The 17879-nt window shown below is 41.2% G+C and overlaps 1 protein-coding gene across 1 annotated transcript in view; it reads left to right on the forward strand.

Moving 5' to 3' along the window:
* The window catches only part of cacna1c (calcium channel, voltage-dependent, L type, alpha 1C subunit), a gene marked incomplete at both ends in the record, with an annotated part of 184278 nt that extends 179059 nt beyond the window's left edge, over positions 1-5219 (forward strand). Inside the window, 8 exons of the mRNA XM_083999993.1 lie at positions 44-70; positions 2964-3092; positions 3190-3314; positions 3471-3568; positions 3750-3846; positions 4111-4219; positions 4311-4479; positions 4662-5219. Of these exons, the coding sequence (XP_083856119.1) occupies positions 44-70; positions 2964-3092; positions 3190-3314; positions 3471-3568; positions 3750-3846; positions 4111-4219; positions 4311-4479; positions 4662-5219 (1312 nt within the window). The remainder of the gene's footprint in view (positions 1-43; positions 71-2963; positions 3093-3189; positions 3315-3470; positions 3569-3749; positions 3847-4110; positions 4220-4310; positions 4480-4661) is intronic.
* Positions 5220-17879: the final 12660 nt, after the last annotated feature.

Raw genomic sequence — 17879 nt, forward strand, 5'->3', positions numbered from 1 at the left:
CTCCCTCTCTCTTTCCCTGTCTTTTGTTTCTGGTGGCGAGCAGGACGTGTTTTTATGACAACCTCATGCGGTATGTTGCCAGGGGACGGAGAGAAAGTGTGTGTGTATGTGTGAGTGTGCGTGCTTGTGAGCGTGTGGATGGATGGGTGTGTGTGTGTGTGTGCTTGCTTTGTTAGTCCCCTCAGTGAGTGTCAAAAGGTTTTCATAATGCTGTACAAAAGTGCATAGCTGTCACGATGCCGTTGTGACACTTGTTGCTATGCACACAATGCTTCAGTTGCTATAGCAGAAGCCAGGCTACATGCTGCTACTATAAACTCTGCTGCCATAGATGGACTGTTTGGTGCAACTTGGCCAAACCTTTCCTATCGAGGGCTTGATTGTATTTCAAGGCAGGTCTGGGTTAGACACAACTTCCCTTCTTTATCCATCATATCTGTCAAACATCTGAAAGCTCATACTTATCTTCTATTCAAGTAGAATAGCTCACTACATTTGCACCAGAATTGGTAAAAATGTAATTTAAACACTCAGTTTATGGCTACAGAAGCACTTCTACCTTGACATTAGCATCTAAGTTTTGCCTTTAATATTAAAGGGATAGTTCAACATTTTGGCAAATTGGCCCATTGCCATAATTGCTATAGTCATAGCAGTAGGTTCGTTACCTTTAATTGTAGGTGTAAGCTATTTTTAGTACAGCGGAGCGCAGCAGCAGGCTGCTCAGAGCTACACTATGGAGGCTAAGGGAATTTCTTGGTTTCCCTCATCAAACTCATCAAATACAAAATCCCAAAACTCCACAGCGCTTTTGTAGACAAGTTGTGAGCTGCACAACCACCACGCTATGAGATAATGACGGAACGATACGAAACGGAGCCGTTTTCGAGGTAAATTCATACAAAACCGCTGATGCGCGTTGCGTTCAGGGACAGTTTTTCAGCAAGCAGTCTCCGTATTTACCCTGTATTTACCTCGAAAACGGCTCCGTTTCGTATCGTTCCGTCATTATCTCATAGCGTGGTGGTTGTGCAGGTCACAACTTGTCTACAAAAGCGCTGTGGAGTTTTGGGATGTTGAATTTGATGAGTTTAATGAGGGAAACCAAGAAATTCCATTAGCCTCCATAGTGTAGCTCTGAGCAGCCTGCTGCTGCGCTCCGCCGTACTGAAAATAGCTTGCACCTACAATTAAAGGTAATGAACCTACTGCTATGACTATAACGATTATGGCAATGGGCCAATTTGCCAAAATGTTGAACTATCCCTTTAAGAATTTTAGGCTTGGTCCATACTTTTATCTATGATTTCAAAATCCTAATGGCAGCTCACTACCCTTACGTCTTTACAATTGACACTTTTAGTCGTAGTACTGACAAACCTATAAGAAAATAAAAACCATTAGCATATTCATTTATTCATTCTATTTTATTTTTATATGAGGAGTTTAATAAACCCTCTAGCTTCAATAGCTTGCTCACAGATGTTAAACCTTAGTGCATTTACAATGTATGTAGGGTTGGGGCATGCACACACTTGGAGCCTTGGTAAATAACTGCTTTGGAACAATTAATGAGAGAAGAGGGCTTAAGATTCATGTTTCCTTGTTTAGATAGTAAGACCTAGATTTAGGTCCTGCATTACAGACAAAGCAAAGTATAAGCTTTCCGATGCTTTACCGCTTTGGATTTAGTCCATTTAACGGCGGACTAACCTCCACCAAGCTGCCAAGTGGAGTGATCTTCAACTAAATCATCCAGAACAGTTTTAGTTCTGTTTTAATCTAATGCTACTCTAACCCAGAGTTTGCTCTGGAGCCCTCAAAAAAAAAAAGCTGTGGATTAAAGGGACATCTTGACATTCAGAAATTTGATTCTATTTTTCTTCACCTGGCTCTTATTAGGAGATGTTTATGTGCTGGTGACGGAAAGCAAATAAATAACAAATAGTTGTGTTTGTAAGTTTTCCTCATTAAAAATAATGAGTGCCGCTTACTGCAAGCTAAGCAGTTTGTTATGACTCTTAATCTGAAACACAGCTGTCAACAGATGGTTTGAGGAAGCAGACACGTTGAAGCTTTTAGTAAAAACAGGCCGGTGAAGAAGAAAAGCGTTAAATTCAAATGTCAGAATGTCTCCTTCATGCTTAAGTCTGGAGTATGAAATAGATGTGGACAGAGAGAGTGACTGACATCTTTGCAATACAAAGAGAATACAACTTAATACAGAGTTTAGAATTGGATAGATGGAACAAGTACTGGGACAGAGATATACTTTCTTTAGTTTTCTGCAAACAGGATGTAATTTCACCATATCAGTCTCGCATCCCCTGTGACCAGACGAGTAGAAAACAAAGACAGCATCTGATTCCTGGACTTCATTGGCCCTTGTTTTTTTAAATGATGACAACAGCAAAATAAGTAACTTTATAATTTCCCAGCAGGTCTACATTAGAATACTGCCCTTTAAGTATTAGCATCATCTGTAGCACTTTGAGATTGCTTAAATATAAAGTGCATTACAAATAAAATTTATTATTATTATTATTATTCATCTTGATCATCCTTGTGATCTTTGTTTTTGAAAGATGTCTGCAGCTCAGTCATGCTATCATGTCATATTCCAGGTGTTGCCTCTGATGCTTTTTACCATTTTGCTTTAACAATATAGCTGTGATTCCCACCAGCTTCACTTCCTTCTTCTCCTCTAGCCTTTTCCTCTCCTCCTTCACCCTCTTCTCTCCCCCTACTACATGCAGTATTTAAGCCTCAGTCGGCTTCTCAGTCTCTCCTCATAAGCTCCTCTCTGAGGTTTTCACTAATCATCTGCTTCCCTTTTTTTCCTGTTGGTTTGTGTTTACATCCGTCCTCGTATTTGTCTACCTGTTATTCCATCTGTGTCCCGTGTTTATGTTCATTTTGTTTGTTTGTTTGCTGTTCTCGGTTGTGTGGTCGCTTGTTTGCAGCTCGGACTCAAGTGACAGCCATCTGCCAATCATACGAAGAGGGGAGGGGTCCACAGAGGAGACGTACGATGAGAGCTACGCCGACGACAGAGAGTACCACGAGGACGACCACTCGCTCTCCTCTGACATGTACTGCACCAGACAATTTAGTTTTTATCACCCATATATTCAAATGTATGTCTTTCTATCATTAAACCCCCTTTGTGAATGTGTGTGTTCACATCAGGCTAGTGTATACAGATGAAACATGTAAGCAGCTGACTCCCATGGAGGAAGGAGAGGAGGTAGAGGACAGGAGAGGAGGAGGGTGGCAGTCTCCCAGGAGCGTCTTCCTCTGCCCCACTTCTCTGGGTAAGTAGGCACACACATACACAGACATATATATGTATGTGTGTATGTATATAAAAAATCTATCCCAAGAATTGTGCAAAAAGCAATGCAAACACAACCTATAATTTACACATTTTCTCCTGCTGTGTATTTGCACATGTGTGGTGTGGGTGTCAGAGCGGAGATCGTCCTTCCATCTGGACTGTCTCCGGAGACAGTCAAGGCCAGACATCTCCCAGAAGACGGCTGTGCCCTTACACCTTGTACACCATCAGGTAGAATATAATACAGTCAGAAACAATTAGCCGCACGTAAACAGGTTGTAAATATGTGAAGTTGAACTCCAATTCTCCCTCCCTGCTCTTGTCTGACTCTCTCTTTCCTCCTCCCCCTCCTCCCCCTCCCCCCCTCCTCCTCCTCCTCCTCCTCCTCCTCCTCCTCCTTCTCCTCCTCCAGGCGCTGGCAGTGGCAGGGTTGAGTCCTCTGCTAAGAAGGAGTCACTCACCCACCCTCTTCAGCCGGCTGTGCTCTACGCCTCCAGCCAGTCCCACAGGTACACTGTAACCTGTGCACACATCAAAAGCCAAAAAAGCTTGTTTGTCAAGTGCTGGCAAAAAATATTGCATTACATTTCCCCAGCAAAAGACATCCAGGCATTAATGTAATGGATGAAAAAAAACAGTTTTTTTTAATCAAGAATAGTGAATTCTGGAGTGCATGCTTCATTCACTGTCATGTTGCAGGTTTTGTAATGGTACTTACTGAGATAAGGTGGTCTCCTAAATGATGTTTTCTTATCTTTGTGTATATTTTCCAGCTCATGGCAGTGATGCCTCCTACCAGCGAGTGCCCTCTCTGAGGCTAGAGGGCTCCAACTCCCATGAAAAGCTCAATACCAGTCTGCCCTCTGTCAACTGTGGGCCCTGGTAAGACAAACTGGGAACATGGACAAGTACCCAGTATGAATGGTATTACAGGCACTGTGTTCTTTTTAATAAACCCATGTGTTGCCCATAGGTACAGCGACAGTAATGGGAACAGCCGGGGGCCGAGTCCGAGCCCGACCCCCAGCGTGTCGGTGTCCAATCAAAGAGCACCACGGCCGGTGTCGCTCACAGTGCCCTCGCTACTGGGGAAAGACTCCAGTTCGCTGTGTCACGGCAGCGCAGGCAGTCTGGTGGAGGCGGTGAGTATGAGTATGAGTGTGTGTGTGTACAGGATGGAGGACATTATATTCTTAACAATATACCACCACCTCTTAACATTTTCATCTGCTACATTAACCTTTTTCTCTTTCGCTCCAACGCTCTCTCTCATATGCCACTCCTCCACTTCCCACTCCTCGTTTTTTCCCATCTCCCTCTCCAGGTGCTAATATCAGAGGGTTTGGGTCATTTCGCTCAGGACCCATCATTCATCGAGGCAACCAAAGCCGAGTTAGCTGACGCCTGCGACATGACCATCGAGGAGATGGAGCACGCCGCCAACAACATCCTCAACGGCAACACCACCACCACCACCACAAACGCCACGTCCAGCACCTCCTCCACCTCCCAGCACAGCCCCAACGGCAACCTCCTCCCCTTCCACACAGCAGCAGCAGCAGCAGCAACGCACAGGGACCGAGTGGTCGGCCTGAGTCCCAGCGAGGGCGGAGGAGAGGCCGGAGGAGGAGGAGGAGGAGGAGGAGGAGGAGGAGGAGGAGGAGGAGGAAGCAGAGGCTCCATTCACGGGCCGTCCTCTGTGGAGGAGCGGCAGGAGCTGCTAGCGGGGGGCAGAGGACCAGAGGAGGAGGAGGAGGAGGAGGCGGGGGAGAGGGAGAGAGAGGACGGGCACCACAGAGGCTCGGTCGTGATTGGAGGAGCGCGGCAGAGGAACAGCGGGCTGTTGGAGGACGAGGATATGGAGTGTGTGACGAGTTTGTAGGAGTCGGTTCGACGGGTTTGATTGGCCGACTGGCCCCTCTGACATCATCAGAGACTGACCCTTGTCGGTGCTGGGTAACAGCGCCGCGGCTGGCTCTGTCTGTCCCCGCCCCCCCCCCAACCAACACACAGACACACACACAAACACACACACATATACACACACTGTCTGCCTCTCTGCCAGACGTGACCGCTCTGGACAATGGCGGCCAGTGACGCAATCTGAAACACCTGGTTACAACTTTGTTGGTTTAAAAGAGTTTGTACGTGCGTGAATGTTTGTAGTACAGTGTATCACACTATACTCTATACTATCTGAGTGTGAGTGTGTGAGAGTGTGTGTGTGAGTGTGTGTGTGTGTTTGGTCTATGATTTTCTCTATTTGTACGTATACGTGGGTGCGTGTGTTCTCCACACGTGTCTGAGTGTGTCTCTAAAGTGCCTCACAGTTTTATCATGTCCTCAAAGTGTGAAGAGCAGAAAGGTAGAGACAAGCAAAAATGGGATGAAGGAAATTACTGATGAAGGAAAGGAAGAAAGGAACCAACAGAGGCAGGAAGTCCTTTTATAGACTTCCTGCAGTTGACATAGTGTGTTTATTGTTTTCATTTCCTATGCCTACTTTGGTGTTGTGTTATTGTTGTTTGTCTGGCCGCCATGAAGCCAGGTAGGGGACAGCAGACCAGCTTGTGGGGGGGGTCAGTTAAGGATTAAAATCTGACCGCACCCCACTTGAGGTCAAAGGTCAACTCCTCCTTCTTGGTTCACTGATGATGAAGCGCTGTATTGAGTAAAACGGGGGGCGAGGAAAACCCTGTTTGAAATCTCATTTCTCCTCCTCTTCCAAAGCTAAGGAACCATGGAGCACAGCCCTGCCAGCCTGGGGGTGGGCTTAAGGTGACGCACCACCCCCAGCCAAGGGGGGGAAGGATTTGAGGAATGGACCAACAGCCACTACAGGGCTGCTCTAGGGGGCCACGGGCAGAGAGAGACACTCTCTGGCCAACAGGAAGCCAGCCAGCTCTTTTTTTTTTTCAACTGGTCAATTATCGAGAGACAAACTCGCCTCGTATGTCACCTAGACCTGGCTTTGCCTCCTACGCCGCTTTTCCTTGTTTGGCCACGCCCACTTCCTGCCCCAAACAGGAAATGGGAGGAGCATTTGGTGGCTAAGCAGAGACAGCGAGCCCCCTTTTTCTGCCTCATACCTCGTCGTTCCTCGGTCCTCCCTCTCTCCTTCCTCCCTTCCTCTTTGGTTGTTCAACCATCCCTCTCTCCGTCCATCGCTGGGTTTTTGCTTTTTCAGCCCTTGGGAAGGCGTGTGTGTGAGTTGAACAGGGCAACAGAGACGGCAGGGTGGAGGAGAGAACGGAAGTGACCGATTGATAAGAAAACAGACTCGGGACGTTGATCCGCACAAGGATCTGTCCGTCAATCAACCTCACTTCCTTCTCCGAGACCCTCCTCTTCCTCTCAGCGTGGAATCCTATTGGATTTGCTGCCACACACTTTCTCTACAGACCACACCCACTATGTATTTAACAGTTCAATATTGTGCAAAACTGGCTAGCCATGACTATTTTGTTTTATATTCATGATGTTATTGGTTTAATTTATCCTTGATTTGTTTGCACAATCGGGGTGCTGGTCTTATAAATGTATTTTTTGCTCGGTTTACTTTAGGAGAATTTTAAGAGGTTTTAAGTATCGAAGCAGGGCGTAGAGTTTGCGTGCAAGTGTATAACTATATTTGTGTGTGTGGGTGTGTGTCTGCAATTTAGTACAGGATGGTTTGTGTGTGTGTGTATGTGTGTGAACGAGTGTATGAGATAGCGTGTGTATCTAAAAGGGGGGGTCTTTCTCTCTATCAGTATGCACCTTTTACAGATTGTATCTATTTATTTATTTATTTTTCCCAGAAGAGAAAAAAATGTGTGAGGGACATGCGTTTGTATGTGTGTGTGTGAGGATATGCATTTGTGTGTGTCTTTGAATGTGTGTGTGTGCGCCTGTGCGTGACTGGTTACTTATGTATTCTAAAAAGCTGATTTTAAGCCTAGACAGTAAATTAAGGTAGCATTACAAGTATGGTGTGAGTGTGTGTGTGTGTGCGCGCGTGTGGGGGTGTTTGTATGCGTGTGTGTGTGTGAGAGAGAGAAAGAGAGTGAGAGAGAGAGCGAGAGAGTGATAATGGGCCTCCTTAACACAGGGTTACCATGGACAGGCATGCTTCCAAAGCTTTGTGATTTCTTTAGCACGGTTTTTACTTTTTAGCCAAGCTGCAGAGCCACGAGTCGCTCCGTCTTTGAAAAAAACTGTCCTTTTCCATCCGTCTGTTCAGTGATAGTGAACCTCAAGGTCTCCAGCGACATCAGAGTGACAGTTAGGTTTACAGCGATGATGGAGTTTTTGGCACTGCAGCTTGGCCAGGAGGTAACTAGCCTTTTGGCAATTTGCTGCTTTTTACTTCATCATGGATGGTTGCTCTGAATGGTAGAAGCACCAAATTCGTACTGCCACAGTGACGCCTCGTGAATGAACTGGGGTGGGATTGGGGGGTGGGGGTGATGACGCCCTGATAGCTCAGCTGTAACACACCGTAATCACATGATTTCATCATTTAATCGTAGTAAAAACTCCAAATGAATTATTAGGGCTGGTGTACAGATGCTGCAAGACTTCTAAATCACATCTCTGTATCTGAGGTGTGGCCATATCACAAAACATTTTGTCTTATAAGCATTGTTAGAGATAAAGTCATTTTCTGTCTGTAATGTGATTTACTGGTAAAACTCCATACTGGAAAATTATAATACAAACAGGAGATTCACTGATAATTAATAAGATTTTTGTTTTGTTTTTTTGGTTAATGTGATTAATTAGAGGATATAAATCAGAAAACTGTCAGAGGGAAGTTGTGTCATGGGAGATCTCCTGGTGTAATTTTTAATTGTTTCAGTTTTTCCTAATTCATTCTAGGTAGCATGTTGACATCTTCTAATTGACTTCTCTCAACAGTTTTTTCCCTTGATTATAGTTTGGGTTCATTTGGGATAAGGTATGGCTACTGTATGCCATAGCCAAGTCTGGTACTCAGGCCTAAGTACATTACACAAGTTACAGGTCTCACTTTGCTATTGTATTCTCTCCAAAAACAAAGAAAACATCATACTCACATCATTGGGCCTCATTCACCAATATCTTCTTAAGAACCTTCTTAGATTCTTTCTTAAGTTGTTCTTAAGAAGTTCCTTAAGAAAACCCTACGTCAGATTCATCAACGCGTTCGTAAGCCTCAGAAATGTTCGCAGCTGTGTTCTTATGCCATCTCCTCGTAAGTTGAGGGCGTGTGCCAGGTGAGTCTAATTAACATAGGATTAGCATAGGTAACAGCCCCATCAATGCCCGTAAAAGGGCATGAGACTGCAGGGCCGTGTGCACACAGAACCCACAGGCACTGAGCAGAGAAGGGCCCAATTCCAATCCGACCCCTCATGGACTCACTGACTTAGAGGCGCGTTCACGGGAAGTCCGTGAGTGTGTGAGGGCTGTTCCGTTGTCAGATCATCAAGTCAGTGAGTCAGTGAATGAGCCCTTTCTGCCCCCTTACCGTCAGTCAGCACCGATGCTGACTTTGGGTAGGGGAATTACCCACAGTTCATAGCGTTGTGAAGTCAAACCATAACACAGGGGATGCCGTCGGAACGCAAGTGTTAAAAAAAAAAGAAATTAACACAAGTAGTCAGAGAGAGCTCCGCCGGTCTCTTTATTGTTAATGGACAGGAGCCAAAAAAAAGGAATAAATAAAAAGAAAAGAAGAAGTTAACTGTCAGTGTTAACGTGCAGTTTGTGATTATTGATGATGATTTGATCAGATCTGATCCAGGAATATTTTGTTTTGAGTCCGTCCCCCTCACACCACCACGCACCAGACTCCAAACGTAAAAAGAACTTAAGTAGTGAAGTGGAGCTACTGCGGCAGGAATGAAACAAAGAAACAAACAAAAAGCTTATATTTAGTTTAGATTTTTATATTTATATTTAGGCTGTATTTAGTAGCGTCAGCAGTGGATGCAGCTCTTCAGTTTTTATCAGAGAGACCACACTCTCACGTGTGCCATCATAAATATCATCATATTATCACATATGAAAAAAAAACGGTTGTGTGTAGTGTGAACACTTACAGTAAGTGCACTGTTGCAGCCCGCAATTAGGAAAAAAATCATATCGGCAGCTGTATGTATCCAAAATAAAAAGAGAGAAAAAAAAAACAACTGATATGAATTAAGTGTCTCTAATGTTTTTTAAGAGACTGCAATGATTTGTCAATTATTATTACTAATATATATGATTATTAAAAACATCATAAAAGATAAGAAAATAATTCTTATTCAAATCATATAATATCATACAACTGCAGAACAAAAGAAAACGCTATAATCGGTTATTTTTGCAGAAGTCTCAGCACCTAAAAGTACGTAAGTATACTCCTGACTGTTCGTAGATTTTGTTCTTAGTTATGAACAAATTCTGGATAAGAAAACATTCATGAATGCCACAATCTTCGTAAAAACTTCGTAAGTAGGACTTAAGAACAAATTTGTTCTTAAGAACGGTTCGTGAATGAGGCCCATTGTTACCAGATGTTACATTTATTCTTATAATGCCAGTTACTTTGTAATATTGAAACCAATCAATTAAACACAAAATATTATATGAGAAATTGTACTAGCCACTTAAAACTGAAAAAAAAAAATGTTATTGCTATTGTCACCACCACAATCTTGATGCAAAGTCAAGATGAGCACTGAAAGTCTCTATGTTACCAGACCAATGTTCGCATGCAGTTATAGCAAAGTTGATCTGGTTAAAACATCAGAAAAATAAGAAAGTAAATTATATGGAGCTTCTAAAACATTAAAAAGAAAACAGAATTGTTGCCACATAAGAGAAATTCAGTGAACTATCTCCACCCAGAACTATCACATGACAACTATCTTAGTTTTCAGTTTTAATTTATGGTGAAGGTCTCACTGCTGAGCTCTCATTCGTACATGTTAATCAGAGCAGGTTTGTGGCAGGGAAGGGTATGCATGAACACACTGCCATACACTGCATCCTGTGCCAGTAACAGACTTCTGACATTATTATGCAAATTAAATGTGAATGTTGAATGTGTTTTTAGTGGCAGTGCTGTTGTTGTTTTGTGGTTATGATCATACTGCAAACCCTGAAGAAGTCTGTGTTGTCAAAGGAGTACCCTCCCTGACATTTAGTCTGTTGCTGTTGATGTTTTGTTTCCTACCCAGGATCTTTTGGCCTCACCATGTTTTCCTTCCTTTCTTCCTTTCACTTAAATTTAACTCATCAAAGTAGGCGCCTTTGATTTCCTTCCATAAGCTAACCGGCTACATCAGATCGCTCATGAGCAGATTTTTAATCTAAAGTTTGTACATGATATAGTCAAGGATGTTAATGTATGTGCAAGGCAGAGTCTATTCTTCAGTGTTTTACCCTTAACAATTTGCACAATCTCAGTTTCTGCTTTGGATCAGCCCAGGTTAGGTTTAGGTAACCCTGAATTTAAAAGAAAACAGGGATTCCTTTATGTTATTTTTTACTGAATTACTTGATAAACCCGAAGACTCCTAGGTCTAAGCCCTCACTGATAACTTTAACTTGCAGGCACCTGAACTGTAAAGCAGTGGTTGTTGTATCCAAGCTGCGACTGTGGTGCATCTGCTTCCTAACGGCCATTTTTAGCATCTAGCGCAGACCTAGCTACATAACGAATGGCCATTACCTTAATTAATCAAGGAATTATACCATGGGAAAGTTTCTACAAGGTTGCATAACAGATCTCCTTTTTTCTTATCTTAAGATGAATTATCAGTAATTACTAAAGGGTTCACCATGTTCAATATCAAATAAATATGAATAACGCGTAGGCCTACATGCACTCAGAAATTACAATCACCTCTAGTCCTTTAGTTTAATGCTCCCAATAATTGTCACTTTATATTTTCAACTCATGTAACACAGAGTAACCCTGCATATCAGAAGTGCCAGCTGTTTGTGTTTGGAGGCTCTTCGGTTTCAAATGCTGAGGAGAGAGATTCAGAGGCCTGTGGTGCCCCCGTGTGGAGTGGAGCAACATTGCAGTTATCTTTTCTTTAGTTCTGTATAGGTTAGCATGAACTATGAGGTGTTGTGTTGCAGTATAACAGTATGAGTGGGTGTACTCCTACATCCCACAAGATATGCAAAAACAATGCAATAACTATGACTGTATACAAGGTTCCCGGAGTAAATATACTTGTGAAAGTACAAAAACAAAACAAAACAAAAAAAATCAATATCATGAAGATGTATTATTTTCTGTTTGCTACATTTTTAAGTAAACTCAGTGGTTTCCATTGCCAGAGAAACCTGACATACTTGAAATCAGGTGCATTGCAGTGCGGTATAGTAAAGATGTAAAGAACTATTTATCTTCCTCCTGTGAGGGTGTCAGATCTGCATCTGCGGTCAGAAGTGTGTATTGAGACAGTGACCTGAGATCAGTGCTTTTGCTTGTGGTTTAACATCCAAACAATGGAGATGTAGGGTGAAAAACAGATTAGATTCAACAGCAAAAGTGATCAACTTCTCCTCCCTGACTCGATACCTTTTGGCTGTATCCCTTTCTCTTGTTTTTTTCTAGTTACAGTGTTTAAATGGATTGAGCTCCGTGGCTGTACCATCACTATTGCATGAGGTTCACATGTTGACATTTGAACGTTCCAGGTTTTGAAGTTGTTTTTGCTTTAATCAGGTTAAGTATCATATCACATTACGACAGAGTAGCTATTTCTATTTAGTGTACATACAGTGTATTAAAGTCAGTATTTCTTCTCTAAATTAACATTTGACAGTGGACAGCAGCAGAGGGGTACTTGGGAGGTGATTTTGCATATCTTGTGTCTTATGGACACTTAGTTTACTTTCTGATTCTTAATCCGCAGAGGGACAGAGCTCATGTTTATGTGATTTTTGAAACATGAGAGAAATGTCCAACTACAGTATTTTTAATCCACGGTTTAGACAGGTGTCGCTGATTCTTTGTGTATGCGTTGCCATCGTCTCTTGTCGCACTTTGTCTCCAGCTTCTACCCTTTCGTCTGCTGACATGTGGAAACAGAACAGTGGGAATTATTTGTATGAAATGGACCAAATTGCCCATAAATAGCAGAATATATTGATACATTCTGATGGAAAAACAAATCTAAAGGCAGGAACTACACATAGTATACACACATTATTCCTTATTCGATGTATTCAGGCATCAAGTGATAAATAGTCATGAAAATAGATACTGACAGGTTAAAGTAAACTGTGTCCCAGTTCCATACTACATGCTTAGTGTGTTCACATAAAAAGGCACTGCATAAAGTAAACTCAACATGGTAAAAACTGAACTTAGGACAGCTGCAGAAAATATTAGTTTTAAAAACATTTAGTTTTGAAACTGCATAAAAACAAAAAGAGGAATGGCAGTACTTAAGGCAGCAGAAGCCAGGTTATCTTGAGTCAAGCTTTAAATATTCTGGATACTTTAATTCACACAATACTCATTCATAGATTTAATTTTCGCTTTCGGTCTTATATAAAATAATCCTATTGATATCACTATGACACAAGAGGTCCTCCATGTACACCTCATGGTAAACTGACCAACTGTGTAATAATGTGTCAGCGGCCTCTTGACACTAGTAACAGATAAATATGCTGATTACTTACTGCAGAAATACATAGGATAGAGATTGGTATTTAGTAAAACTGTATGTAATATGGACTTGGAACACAGTATTTGGACTAGTAAGTATGAAAAGTACACATACCATGAGTAAGGTCTACTGTATGTGTGTGTGTGTCCCCATAATCTCTGTCTCACTGTAGATGGTTTGTAGCCAGGCTGATTATCAAGCTGATAAGGTCTGGTTGGCTAGAAGGACCACACCCCTCTGCCTCAAAAGACTGCAGATCAATTTCCAATCATTTTCTCCAGCGACAGGAGCGATACGAGTACAGGTTCAGTTTGTGGTTGACGGATGACAATCTTGTTAGCGGTTGATGACAATGGGAAGCCGTGGGTGTTTGGACTGAGTAAGAGTGTCGCATGGAGACGATTTTATCTATGACTAGAAAATTGTATCTCATCATGTTTGGATTTCAGGGTGGTCAAAGGTCTGACATGGTGAATCATATATTCAAGTAGTGTTTTAAATGTGCATGGGTTTCTCTCTATAAGGGTATAAAGTATTGGTCCTATGTGAATGATAATATCTTTTGTCTCACCACTAGCCAATGATTGTATATTTTTATATACCATATATAGGAAGATATATACAAATATATAATATTTAATCACCAGAATGTTATAGAGTAAGAGAAAGGGAATGTAATTAGTGACATATTGATTTTGAAAATCTATAGGAGACCCAATGACTGAAGGTCAGGATGATGTCCAGTTGTTGAATTTGAAGCAGCAGAGAGATTCACAATTGAAAAGTTCACTCACAGTGTTTTGTTTTGTTTTATGTTTATGTGGAACAGGCTGAAAGATGTAACCTACCAGCAACCTGTCAGTGCAGGTCAGAGTCTGGACGTTTTCCTACTGTAGCACAGAGAGACCTGTCTCTGTTGAACTAGTCCTACATCAGCGAATCACACACACACACACACACACACACATATATATATATATATATAAATATATATATAGATACACTGTACACTTCTTCAGATAATTTATTTAAGCTCTTACAGACATCTAACCAAAAATTCAACCTGTCAAGGACTAGATCTCTCTCTTTCTCTTTCACTCTCTCTCTGTCTCTTTCTTCTCTCTCTTCTCTCTTGCTCTTTCTCTCTCTCTCTATGCTTTGAGCCATGAAAACCATGTAGCGTCCTTTTTTTCTATTTTCTTCCAAGAACAGATTTGGAGGAAATTTAACTCCAGCTGTAAAGAGAAATTCATTCATCTGCATCGGGTGCAGAGCAGGAAGTAAAACAAAGTAGCCAACTATTATTTGATGTCGTCTTGACAGTGAGAAAATCCCAAAAAAGAGTCAGACCCTTTTTGATTTTCTTTTGACAAGCTGCTATATGACAGTGAATAATTGAGCTGCTCAGTATAAACAAGACATTAAATAGAAGAGTATTATAAAGTGTTAGAGTTGTGTGTTTAACCTAAGCTATACACAGATTGTGTAATTTATCCATTTCAGAGGTTGTGAGGCTGGAGAATAGAGTCGTTATTTTCTCTGTCTTGGTCGCTCAGATCTCCATTGTCGCAACAGATGTAAGTTATATTTTCTTGTAAACTGAAATGTTCATTGATCATTGTTTGATCCTGACAAAAATATTTTAAGAGGACTATTTTGAATATAGATTTATTTTTCTTTTATTCTAGGTAAAAAGAAAGCAGCATAACCTGTTGTTGTAGGACTCTAATTAATCGAATTAGATGGAATGAAAACATAAATTCCCTTTGCAGGAGAAAGTGGAGCGCATCACCTCCATGTTTTCCCATTGTACAGATGTTATTTTGATGTGGTACGCTGATGAAAGCTTTGGAAATTTGAACAGAAAGTCAAAGAGGGAGTATATTATTAATCACAAGTTTATATTTCAACTATCTTCTATTTCAGATATTATATTTAGGAAAAAAAAGTATATCTAAATTATAAGATATGAAATGATAGTTTGGACCCAGATTGTGCAGAGGATGAAAAGAACTCCTGTTCTTTTAGCTCAGATCAGGTTTGGAGGTGCCATCATACTGTTTTAACTCCACACATGTTGGCATTTTCAGTATTTGAAACCCAAAGGACAAACATTTCATTGGTTTTTCACCATCAGCTGGATGTTTCCACTAGAAGTCGTTACCGATAAGTTTCCTTTGAGTGTAGATTAGTAGAGTGTAATGCAAAAGCAGGGTTTCAAAAGAGTAACAGAATACAGTTATGCATTGTATTCAATAAAACAGCCTTTTTGGAGCTTAATGGGTCAATTATGATCATGAAACCAAACATCAGATTGTTTTTTGGGCTCAAAAATTCTTCTTGACTTTAATACACTTTAAGATTTTTGAGGAAAACACTTAAAACCACAGTCAGTATTGGGAAAAAACAAACTCATCCAATCCTTTTTGCATAATGCACTGTACTAGCTCGTAGTAACACTCCGATGACTTGAATTCTTGTCTTATAGCATGACAGTCCTCATAGACGCATGTGAAGTCTTCACCCAGGGAAGTTTGATTTGTTGGAGGGGTTGTTGTTGGTGAGGAGGAAAATGATTAAGATGATTTATTCCCTCTTTTCCCAGGGTTGGTGAGCCCCTGGTGAACAAAGCAGGTAGATGAGATTTGCTTGCCCAATAGATTTAGACATAGCTTGATATGACTCACCCATTGTGTAGCAGCAACTGCAGCAGCACCCCTATGTGAACTTAGATAGTATTATAAAGGCCCTGAAAGCCTTGTATTTCACTCAGTCCTTCTCTTGTCGTCTTTTACGCTCTTATATGAAGTCTAAATCATTATGGAGGTCCCAGTTTGCACATAGGAGAATACCACGGAGGGTGCTGCACCCACAGCCTGATGATTAGATTTGGGTTTTCTGTACCAGCTCCAGTTTCAATCAGTGACTTTTCTTCAGGATCTGACCTCAGCTAACAGCTCCAGGGGCGTGGCAGCAGCTTTACGATGCAGACCTTCTCATCCTCTAGTCGAACTATGAATGTCTCGGTCTCCCCGCGTCTGCTCCTCCTCTCTAATTTCACAGAAAAGACCTATATTACATAGCGCCTTGAATGATAATTATCTCAACAGTGTCATCCCTTGAATGTAGGACACAGTATTTGGAAGTTTTAGAATCAGGCAACTGGCTTTTCCCTTTGTTTTTTTTTATTTCCTAGCAGCTTTTAACGGAAGAAAATCATAGTGTTTGACTATCACAGACATGACAGATCTGGATTTAACTCCTTGCTGACACACCGGATCTTCATAAACCCTGACTTTAGGTGGAGAAGTCCACATTAGAGCACAAAGAGTCGATCACAAACAGATCTCTCACGCCTGTGTGGCCAAATGCAGCTTTAATGAACGCGACAGTGTCATGTAGGTACATCATCAGTGTTTTCTTCCATGGCTTAAATGCATCATGAAGTGACGCTCTTTATCCAGACTTTTTTCTTTTTCTTTTGCCAGCCTGATAATTCAATGGCAGGGGATCCACAGCTCCATATACAGCAACGAAGGCTCTTCTGTTCTTTATTTAAATACCAGGGCTGTGTGTCGGCTCATTTCTCCACCGGTCAGTAGTGTCTTACGATCTCGTTCGTAGTCTTACGTTCACTACTCATGCAAAGTGTTTAAGGGCCTTTGATGGGATTGAGCTGTTTGTTTGTGTTTGTTTGTTTTTCCTGTCGGAGAGAAGTCTGTTATTAATCCTCGAGTTTAATTTCTGAAAGAGAGGTGTTCACACAGAGACCAATTTGTGGTAATATTAGTAGTGGCGCTACTGTTAAATGTAGTATTTAATAACAGCACTATTTATGGTTAAAAAAAAAAAGAACTAGAGTGTGTTATTGTGCTTGCGGTAGCTTTGGAGGCAGGTGGCCATTTTGTAACTGAGTTCTTTAACATAAGCCACTGCCCCTCAACTCTGTGAGGGATTTCATTGGTTCTGAGGTTGCTAAGTGACACTGGCCCAACATCATTTGGTATCCTCGGTTACCATTTGTCTCCTTAGTGAAGACTGCATGGTCTCACAGTTGACACACCCGTATCTTCTTTCTTCTTCTTCTTCTTCTGCTTCTCTTTCTTTTTTCTAAAGGAGAGTTCTTGATTTTTTTTTGTTTTGTTGTTTTTTTGTTTTGTTTTTTTGGTTCATTTCATTTTAGATTTTAGAAAGAAAGAATACAAATGAAATAAATCTGAATATTAATTCAATCACTTTTTCTACTCCTATTTTCAATAAAAAGTGAAAAGAAAAACCAAACAAAAAGTTGATTTGTAAATAAGTAATGTACAGTTTGTATCTGTAACTTGTCAGTCTGTCATTGGTGACAGAGTCTGTCTTGCTTATAACGCACGCTACCAGTAAATAAAAAAGGAAAAAGTATATTTAGACTGTATGGTCCCTTGAAAGCAAGTTTTAAATTAATATCTGATGTATATTCCTGTAACATTGCATTTTTATCTGAGGAATGATGTTATTAAAAAATTGCAAATAAATTGCATTTCCTACAGCTCTGTTTTTCACTTCCATTTCACATTTGCATGCGATGCCAGCTCTGATATGAAGACACTAAAACCTGGTGGCAGATGTTCAGAAAAATATTCAGATGTAGCTAGGGGTGTAACGGTACACAAAAGTCACGGTTCGGTACGTACCTCGGTTCAGGGGTCACGGTTCGGTACGGTTTCGGTACAACAGACACTAATTGAATGTAAAACTAAAATCTGTCTTGTGTTATAAAAGTTAAAAGAAAAAAGAATACAAAATAAAACAAGTGCATTAGGAGTGTTATAATGCCATTCATTAATTCTAGAGGAAAAAAAACGTGCACTTGACAACTGGCAACTATTATTCGAATTATTAAATTATTATTA

Source organism: Trachurus trachurus (genome assembly GCF_905171665.1).
Source record: "Trachurus trachurus genome assembly, chromosome: 23".
Classification (NCBI taxonomy): domain Eukaryota; kingdom Metazoa; phylum Chordata; class Actinopteri; order Carangiformes; family Carangidae; genus Trachurus; species Trachurus trachurus.